This window comes from Vigna angularis, chromosome 6 (assembly GCF_016808095.1).
Source record: "Vigna angularis cultivar LongXiaoDou No.4 chromosome 6, ASM1680809v1, whole genome shotgun sequence".
Classification (NCBI taxonomy): domain Eukaryota; kingdom Viridiplantae; phylum Streptophyta; class Magnoliopsida; order Fabales; family Fabaceae; genus Vigna; species Vigna angularis.
This window is the reverse complement of record NC_068975.1, coordinates 9,320,273-9,330,692: the sequence shown is the minus strand read 5'-3', so window position 1 is coordinate 9,330,692 and position 10,420 is coordinate 9,320,273. Positions and strand designations below refer to the sequence as shown.

The following is a 10,420-nucleotide window of genomic DNA, read 5'->3' as shown; positions in this document are numbered from 1 at the left end:
CTTCAGAAACTTTCACTTTGACAAGTGGCGCACATGCACGGCTCGGTGGTGGATCAGAACACGTGGCATGGTGCATTTATGGGAGTAGGGAGGTGACTCAGCAGGGTAATTATTGGGGCGTGACATATTATGAGTTTAATGTATTATGAGTTTAATGTATTATGAGTTTAATGTATTATGATGTAAGTTGAAACGAGCCAGTTTGGCACAACTTCAGTATAAATATTTTTTAAAATTTTAATTAAAATAATAGGAGTTTAATACAATATCACTTTACTAAATTAAAATTGTGTTAAGTTAATACGATTTTTTCACGTTGAGATATGTTACTTACTTACATGAGTAACTCCTTTAAAACTTACACCATTTCAGTAGTTAAAAACAAAAAAGTGGACCATTTAAATGTTTTTGCCCCAGTAAAAAATACTAATATTTAATAATACGCACACCATGGTTTGACTCAAGAAGACCCTCACCAATTTCTTTCACAATTTAATTAACAGTCAATTCCACCTTTTTCTCCCCACTCGGTGGTCTCCATTTTTTCGCGAGAATCTCCGAAGAAAACGGAAAAGCGCAGGGGCAAACTCGAAAATTCACCCAACAACTCAGGGCAATTTTCCTGGCCCCTTCACTTTTATTATTTCCTTTCCCTTTCGCCCCCATTTTCTTTTGCTTTCTTTATTTTTTCACTTCCTTTTCTCACTATCAGCTACAGAGCCACCACACCACACTGAATTTTTTTATGCCTTTTTTTTCAATCTCCACATTCTCTCTCTCTAGCACTTGCTTTCTCTCTCTTCTCCGACTTCGCAATCAGATCACAGCTTCCTTTGAGATTCTGTCATTCCGATTTTCTGGAGCTTTCTCGGCTGAGTTTAATCGCCAGAATCATCGCAGTGCTCCGTTCTTCGCTCGATCGTGTAATTTCTCTTCGACCTAGAAGCTTCATCCGGTTCCGATCGTCGCCGGAGTTGCGCAGTGATCAGCCACTGGAGTTTTAGATGTTGTGATGCTTCCGGTGACGACGTTGTAGTAATTGTGCCCGTTGGAGGTTGATTATGATGGTGGAGGTTTCGAATTTGAGCTCGCGTGAGAAGTTGGAGGCGTTGGCGCGTGAGAATTCGGGGTTTAGTGAGGGTTTGGGAGGGTTCTTCGGTGAATGGAAGGGTTCGGGCACGAGAACGGGTAAGTTAGTGTGAGTTTGGTGTTGAGTTTGGGGAGTAGTTTCTTCTGAGCGGTGAATTTTTTGTTTCGAGTGATGTCACGGACTGATACGATGACGACGACTTCGGATCTTAATAGAACTGGTCCCGTGGAAAGAGACATTGAACAGGTAAATTGGTTAGTTCGTGACTACTGTATTCAAATTGAACTCTTCAACGTTTATTTATTGATATTAAATATTCAATAGAGTTTTAATTGGTTATTTCTTTTTAAAATTATATAACTATTAGAAGGATTTTAATTTTGAGCAATTTATGGTTATTCAAATAGGTTTTTAAATGTAATAAATAAACGATAAATCATGAAGATGACGACGACTTTGTACTGTACTGGAAGTCAAGTTTGGTTGGTTCATTAATTTGTTTGAACTGCCAGGTAGGGGTGTGCCATCAGCTGAAGTCAATATTTTTGGGTTTCCTTTGACCCTTATGTCGTAATGGGTTCGATTCTGCACTGAATATACATGCGTTCTACACCATTATATTGAAATTCTTTGTAGTTTTGCTTATTTGTTTTATCTCTGTAACTGTTGGTACTGACATTCGGTTCACTAAGTGGAAATGTTGGGTGGCATTTGTATTTAGTAGTAATGCTTGGTAAAAGAGGGTGGTATGCTGTATGGTGCATGCTTGCAATCTTCTTTTATTTGGGAAAATGAATGAACATGTGGTGGAATCAGAAATCTGGTGCTTTGTTGATCTTAAAACTTTAACATTCTTGATACTTGTTAGTTCGAAAAGGGCATTTCACTCATTGCTTGACTGGACTTTTATTCTTTAAGGCAGCTGCAATTGTGCTGGAAAGGAGTGAGCTGTAGCTCCCTCACCCCCAAAAACTTTTTGCAGTACCCTATTGCAGCTCCAAATATCTTCCATTCCAGCTGATTTGCTACACAGTGATAAGTTTGTATTTTACCCAAACTTAAACTCAAATGGATGAACCAAATCTGGTCTCTCATGAACCAGTGAACTAATTTTAGAGTTTGTTCAAAGCGTCTCAAATATTGAGCACTCTTAAACAAACTTGTTGCACACCAGAGTACCCTTCACAATTCACAGAATATTAGGAAATATTTGCTTTACCATGACTGATCATTATGCCTCACACCGAGCCAGTTCTGTTTTTGAAGCAATTCTTCCACCAGCCTCTGTTTCTCATGGAAGTGCAAGAGCTTCTTCTGGATCAGTATTTTTATTTGGTTATATAAAATGTTAAATTGAGAGAAAGGGAGAATATTTTTTTATTATAAATGGTGTATTTTGCCGGGTTATTTTTCTGTCAATCTGAAAAACTGGCTAGAACTTGTTTTACAACAATTAAGGTGATGTACGTCTACCTTTGTGAAATGCCGCCACCAGGTGGGAGTCTTGTCCACTAGGCTGCCCTTATTAACATATAAAACTAAGTTGCCCTTTTTATACATATAACACATAATGAGAAGAAAAATGGGCTGCGAGTCTTTGATATCTTGAATTACATCTTTTGCATTTCATAGTTTGCTTCTACAGAACAAGAAGGAAATGACTTTGTTATAAAAAAAAATGTTTATTTATTTTTTATTTTACTGACAAATTTTATACCTATTTGGATATTTGTTTTGGTTTGATTTTACAAATGTTCAAAATTTTTCATTGCAGCTGTTGTTAGGATTCAAACTGTTTGTTCATTATTTTTAAGGTATAAACATTAAAAAAATTTAGGATTATAATTTGGTGTCCTTTATTGCTATGCATTCATATGCTTGATCATGTGACTTACATGAGTAAAGGGCAGTAGAGGGATTTTGGTTGTATCAACATTGCTCAAATGGAAAGGAGGGTAAGGGGACATGGTAGACAATCATTGGATAATTTTAGGGTGTCTACAACAGGACAGCAAAGGACACATCTCTGGTATTGTCTTATGGAAACCATCTTGTCACTAAAATTATTCACCTTCAGGCCATGTATCAGTTTTTTTGCCTCTTTGGCTATTTAACCAAAAAAGGGGTTGGTCTTACTGATAAATAGGACAATTCTACCTTTCCATATTGAATAAAGTAAAAGTAGGTAATTTTTTGTGTGTATATTTATTATTTACACGGTGAGATAGAGCACTTGGCCAGTAAACAGATTCTAAATTCAAAGTATTTTAATTATTTATGCTAAGAATTGGAGAGAAAGATGGTGGGCAATCTATTGAGGAAAAGTTGGTAGAATTCTGTTTATGATGTTTTGAACATGTGAGAAGAGGACTAATAGAGGCTCCTATCAAAAGTGTTGATTAGATGGAGGATAACCTAATAACTAAAAGCACAGATAGGCCAACAAAGATTGATTCTAAATGAAATCATTAAAGAAGGATGTAGAATTGTTGAATAATTTGTTTTGTACACAGCAAAATGACATCATTTTATTTATGTTATTGAAAACCTGTATAGTGGTAAAAGGCTTTGGTCATTGTATCTGACTATCTCTATTATTTATGTTTTGATGAGCTTATAATGTAGTGGAGAAAGTTGATTTTAAAAATTATTAAAGGATCTATTGCTCTTTTAATATTGATAGAGTGATATTGAGGTTGTACGTTGTCAAGAGTGAGAGCAAGTTCATCTTCTTAAAACTTTGCTGTATGCTTGTGGAGAAGGTACTTATCGAGAAATTAGGTTAAGAATGAAAAATCTCTGCAAAACTAATGCGTCATGGTTGCCAAAGATATTTTTATAAAATTCTAGCTGCTCCATTTTGGTGACTAAACTTTTTAGAGATTGTCTAACTAGTAAGGGATGTCGGATAATGATCTCGTTCTTATAACATATTTTAAGAAATTTTTTCAATTATCATGTAAGTTGATGTGCATTCAGCTTATTCTTGTGTGTCGTGGAATTTGATATTCAGGCAGGACATTTTGTGCTTGCCAAATGTGCTGAGTATACTGACTGAGGTTCTTTATGGTCTTAACTACAGGCTATTACTGCTTTAAAAAAGGGGGCTTACTTGCTCAAGTATGGAAGAAGAGGGAAGCCCAAGTTTTGTCCTTTTCGACTTTCCAATGTGAGTTTTGTGCCTGTTTTTAATACTTGTGAAAGTGTATGTCTCTTTAATTCTGAAGATATATGTTTGCCAGTACTTTGTCCCTGTATTATTTTCAAAGACAAACATAGAGCCTCAGTCTGTTCTTTTCTTTTAGTTATGTATTTTTATTATTTTACTCTATAACTAGTTATAACAAATTTTCTTGAAAAGGTTGAACTAGGGAGAAATATAGCAGCCGATCTTGACGTTGATAGATGAACACTGTTAGTAATCTTTTGAAGAGGGCTAAATATTTATTCATAAAATAAATTATATTGTGAGAAAGAAGATTTCAGAAGTGCATGCTCAAAGTTTCAAATAATTACTGAAAGAACTATTGATGACTTAACTACAGTTAGATAGCATAGAGATTAAGTTTCTAAACTGTTTTAAGCATCATTATGAAATTTTTGGAAATCACAGTTGTTATGCTTGATTACAAAGTTTTAAGCAACTATTTGACCATGCTGAAAACATGATAATGCTTTTATTAAACTCAAGGAAACCTTGATTAGTTTAAGTTGAAAATAGGACTGATTTTATTATTCAGAAATCATAAAAAATGCATTCTCATATCCTTTATTTGTAACAATCTAATTCTCCTAAAAAGGGAAATAGGGAAACTAGGTAAACAAAATAAAATAGAAGATTATATATCTATTTTCTCTAATTAGGAAGATTCTAAAGATATCTTCTCTAATGACAACACTACCCCTCAAGTTGGTAAATGAATATCAATCATTTCCAACTTGCCTACAAGATCTTGAAATCTACTCGGAGGAAACCCTTTTGTAAAAATATCTGCTATTTTAGGAACATGAGTTGTAATCACAAAGCCTCTGTCAAGATTATCTTTGATGAAATGTCTGTCAATCTCAATGTGTTTGGTTCTGTCATGCTGTATTGGATTATGGACTATGCTCATGGCAGACTTATTGTCACAATGTAGTTGCACCGGGTTCTCCACTTTGACTTTAAGATCATCCTAAATGATTTTAATCCAGAGTCCTTCACACATTCCTTGAGCAAGAGCTCGAAATTGAGCTTCTGCCCTAGAATGAGATACTCTATCTTGCTTTTTGCTTTTCCATGTTACCAGACTATCTCCAAGAAACACACAATACCCAGAAGTAGATTTTCTGTCAGTAATAGAACTTTCATAGTTAGCATCAGTATATATCTTCATAGTCAATGTGTCTTCCCTTTTGAATAATATCCCCTTTCCTGAACTTGACTTCAAGTATTGGAGAATTTTGTCAACTGCTTGCATGTCTCTCTCTCTTGGATCATGCATAAATTGGCTCACAACACTAACTGCATAAGCAATGTCTGGTCTTGTGTGTGATAGATAAATCAATTTTCCTACCAATCTCTGATATTGGGCCTTCTCTACAGGAACACTTTCTTCACTTCTAATTCTGTGATCTCCTTGGCTTTGTCTGTATCCCAAGGAAACCATTGCTTTTGTAAATCTTCCAAACCATGCTCTTGGAGATTGCTTAAGCCCATACAATGCTTTCTTAAGGAGGCATACCTTTTTTCTTTCATTTTTCACTTCAAAGCCTGGGGGAATCTCCATGTATACTTCCTCTTCTAGATTTCCATGAAGAAAGGCATTCTTCACATCCAGCTAGTGTAAGTCCCATCCAAAATGAGCAGCCAAAGCGAGAACTACTCGAACTGTATTCATCTTTGCCACTGGGGCAAATGTCTCCTCATAGTCAATCCCATATATTTGGGTATATCCTTTTGCCATCAATCTAGCTTTATATCTTTCTATTGTCCCATCTGCCTTATGTTTCATTGTGAATATCCATCTACACCCTACTGCCTTATTGTCTCTTGGCTTATCAACAATCTCCCAAGTTGAATTTCTTTCTAGTGCATTCATCTCTTCTTTCATGGCTGGATTCCAATGTTCAAACTTCATGGCCTCTTGGATTGAGGTAGGAATTTTTGTGGCATTAATGGCAACAATAAAACTTTTGTGCTTATCAGAGAGATTGTTAGTGCAAACATACTGAGAAATAGGATATTTAGCATATGATCTTCTTTCCTTTCTCAATGCAATGGGTAAATCCTCAGTAATACTTACCTCCTCCTCATTCATATCTTCAGGGGTCGTCACCTCCGGATTAGACAATTCTTCTTGCTCAAGAGTCGAAGTGGGTTGTTTTCTTCTTTCATATTTTTTTCCAAAAAATTTGTCATCTTCCTCTTCTTCCTCACTGTGGACTATGGTAGCTTCATTGCTCAGGTCTTAGGCATCCTGCAAAGACAAACATGGTAATGACAAGAAGGAAACTTCATGCACTTCAAATGCTTTCTCCCCTTGAAGTGATGGACTGACATAAAAGGATTGTGTTTCATGAAAGGTGACATCCATGGTGATAAAGATGTGACGACTCTGAGGATGATAACATTTGTATCCCTTTTTATTAGGATACCCAATAAAGACATATTTAAGAGCTCTAGGATCTAATTTACCACAGTTAGGATGATGAGAGTAAACAAAAACAATACATCCAAAGACTCGACTTGGTAGATTCGTTAGTAGGGATGAAGAAGGAACAAAAGACAATAGAGACTCTATAGGACTAATGCCATTTAAGATATGAGTGTGTAACCTGTTGATGAGATATGTGGCAATTAACACAGCTTCTCCCCAGTAATTTGTTGGAACAGACATTTGAAAAAGAAGAGTTCTAGTTACTTCAAGAAGATGATAATTCTTTCTTTCTGCAACCCTATTTTGTTGAGGGGTGTTAACACAGGTTAGTTCATGAACAATACCATTCATTATGAGACAAAAAATTGAGAAATTCATGATTCACATATTCAGTACCATTATCAGACCTAATTCTTTTGATATTTTTCCAAATTGATTTTGGACAAGATGGAAAAAATTAACAAAAATTTGAAAAACTTCGGATTTATTTTTCATAAGGTATGTCCACATGACACGGGTACAATCGTCAATAAAGGTAACGAATCATTTGACTCCAGAAATAGAATCTATGACAGGACCCCAAACATTAGAGTGAATTAAATCAAATGGAGAAATACTCTTTTTATGACTAATAGGATAAGATGCACGATGGTGTTTTGAAAATTGACAAATATCACAATTAAAAGACTCAACAGACTCTTTGGTAAACAAGTGCGGAAATAAGGACTTGATAAGACTAAATGAAGGATGCCCAAGCCATTGATGATGTAACCATATTTGGGATTTTGCCCACGTCTCAGATGTTGCTTGTTGACTCATGATTTTCGTGTTGCTTTGGTCATATATTCCTAGAGCCACATATAGGTATACCCTGACCATTCGCAACTATAGTAAGTTGTTCTTTATTTCTTTGACCATGAGTCGAAGGACACACTAAAAGGTGTCATATGATCAGTTGCACCCAAATCAAGGATCCAAATACCTTCAGACATATGACCAATAGTATTGAGACAAATCTTACCTCTTATGGACAGAGTACATGATCTAGAGTCATTTCCCCCCAGTTCAGGGTCACTTCTCCCAACTTGGCCAACCATTCCACCCATAATATTATATCAACACCTCCTAATTCAAACAATTGAAACCTCTGCTCTATCTCTGTTTCTCCTATCTTGATCACCACTCTCTGACAACAACCTCTGGTCTTTTTCCTCTGTCCATCTCCCAGACTCACTTGATAAGGGGTGTATCCTCTATTTGCAATCCTAACTCCTCCATCAGTCCTCGGCCAATGAAGTTGTGGCTAACGCCACTGTCAATCAATATCAACACGGTCTTTTCCCCCACTCTTCCTTGCAATTTCATTGTTTTTGGTTGGGTGAGGCCTCCACCTATAAAACGCCGACAATTCCATCTACTTCTGATCAATTTCTGCCGCTTCTCTTCCAACGTCTTCCTCTTTGGCCTCCGCTAATATCACCACTCTCAAACTCCTCTTCAGACAATGGTGGCTTGGGCTAAACGACCCTCCGCACAGGAAGCATCGTCCTTCTTCTCTTCGTTTCAAGAACTTTGGGTATGGTAGATTTCTCGTGCTCCTCCCTCTATTATCGCTCCCCATCGTATTTCTAACCTTCGCTGCCCCGCTACCAGTGTTCCCTTCCTTCCTCATTGAACCCACACTCTCAGAAACTCCTGATCTTCCCTAGGTATTTCGATTTGGTTCAGACCGCATCACAGTTCCCCCTCCTCTTGTCGAACGCCCCCAAGATGATTGATCCTTGATCGCAGTCCAACTACCCGCCTTCGCACCGTGTTGCGCCTCTTCCACGTCCCTTGCTATCCTCATGGCCGCCATTAATTCTTGAGGATCATGAGGCCTCACTTGTCACCTGAGATCCTCCTATAATCCCGCAAGAAAATATCCCAACAATTGTTCTTCTGAAATCCCCTTAGTCTGTCCCACCAAAACTTCAAAATCTTACACATATTCTTCCTCTGTACTAGTCTATTTTATTGTAGCCAGCCGTTCGAAAATGCCGCCCCTATTCCTGCCTCTGAACCTTATGACCATCGCTTCTTTCAGGCCTTCCCAAGAACGGTTCCTGACTTTGTCCTTCCAGAACTTGAACCAATATTCGGCGCTACCCTCCATGCCGGTATACGCTAGTTCCATCTTCTTCGGTTATGCCACCCCTTGGATTTCAAAGAACTTCTCGGCCCGATTTATCCAGTTCAGCGGATCGAGCCCTTCAAAAACAGGTAAATCCACTCTCCTCCTCCAACTGGGTTGCCCTTCACTATGTTTGCCCTCTCTGTTAGGATATTTATCCTATTTTATCATCAATATATTGTGTCAAGGGTTACCCTAGTTATCATGATTATATTGTGTCAAGGGTTACCCTATTTATCATGATTATATTATGTCTAAAGTTACCCTATTTATCATGATTATATTGTGTCTAGGGTTACCCTATTTATCATGTACTTTTTTATCAATTTATTCTTATAAATAGAAGATTATGAGAGGGATCAATCAAGCCCTCTAGAATTGTTTTACAGTCTAATTCTCAAGTTAGTTTCAGAGCAGGTTGTCTGAGTCTCTTCCTACTCTGTCTTTGTTGCCATCGGTGGCCAGCGCCGCCACCAGCGGCCTTAAAAATTTCATCTTTTCTGAAATACCTCGATGAGGAGTCTCGCTCTCCTTTCCAATGCCTTTTTTTAGGTGTTTCCCACCGTTTTCTGCCTCCATCCACTGCTTCAGTATAGTTCGACGACCGGTGGATTTGGATCGCCTCCTTGAGCGATGACCAATCCCGTCGGTGTCGAGGGCTAGTTCTCATCCAGGCATCGTCATGCGCGCCACATCTGTCCGACGTTCCTCGTCGTCGTCACATTTTCTTTGGCAAAGTTAGGGGTTTTGTCGCGTCAAGGAGCGTGACCCATCCTTGGGGTCGCTGCCTCATTCTCCTCCACACGCACCGTCACGAACGACTTCTCTCCGATCAGCTTCCGGCACGTGTTTGTCGCAAGTCACCTTCCCAATGTCAGAATCATATCGTGCCACTACCGTTCGTCTCGCTAGACCAAAAGAAAAAAAAAATCTTTGTTTCAGCATTGTTCCTTAGCCTCTTTCATAATGTGTGTTTAGCTTTGCATATTGTAGCAGCTGTGTTGTTCCTGATGGCTTGTGTCATTTATTTACAAGTCTCCAAGGAGAGTCAGTGCTATTAGCTGGTTAACACCAAGGAATTTCAACACTAAAGTCATAGGTTGAAGGTTCCTCATGGCATGAGGGAGAGTCTATTTCTGGCACGATTCAGAATTTTAGTCCAACAATTTCACCAGTCCCTTATTAGATCTGTTTTTGGATGCTTTGATGAATAAAGGAGACCATTATGATCTTCCACCTTCACGATTTGTCTCGGCGTGTCGTCATTTTCGTATAATGCCCCCAATTGTCCCTCCATTTCGTCTTTCTTGCCCAATTGGATCCGGCAAGTCGGACCAATTGTTAGGTTTCTGTGTATGAAACCTAACTAAAACAAACACTCACACTCTAATAAACACAAATTCAAACAGTAAAAGAAGGGTTTCTGTATTCAATTCACAATGTATTCAATTCACAAAGATACATGTACAATCAAGAATACGGGAGCCTAATCCCCCTCCACAGGACAAATGATCCTGT

General features: G+C 37.9%; 1 protein-coding gene across 2 annotated transcripts in view; it reads left to right on the top strand.

Moving 5' to 3' along the window:
* The first annotated feature begins 460 nt into the window (after positions 1-460).
* The window catches only part of LOC108342748 (PH, RCC1 and FYVE domains-containing protein 1), a 26,582-nt gene continuing 16,622 nt past the window's right edge, over positions 461-10,420 (top strand). Inside the window, exons 1-2 of one of the 2 annotated variants that reach the window (XM_052879734.1) lie at positions 461-1,336; positions 4,173-4,259. In XM_052879734.1, the coding sequence (XP_052735694.1) occupies positions 1,262-1,336; positions 4,173-4,259 (162 nt within the window). In that variant the 5' untranslated portion in view covers positions 461-1,261. The remainder of the gene's footprint in view (positions 1,337-4,172; positions 4,260-10,420) is intronic. The other variant, XM_017580535.2, reaches the window with a different exon arrangement.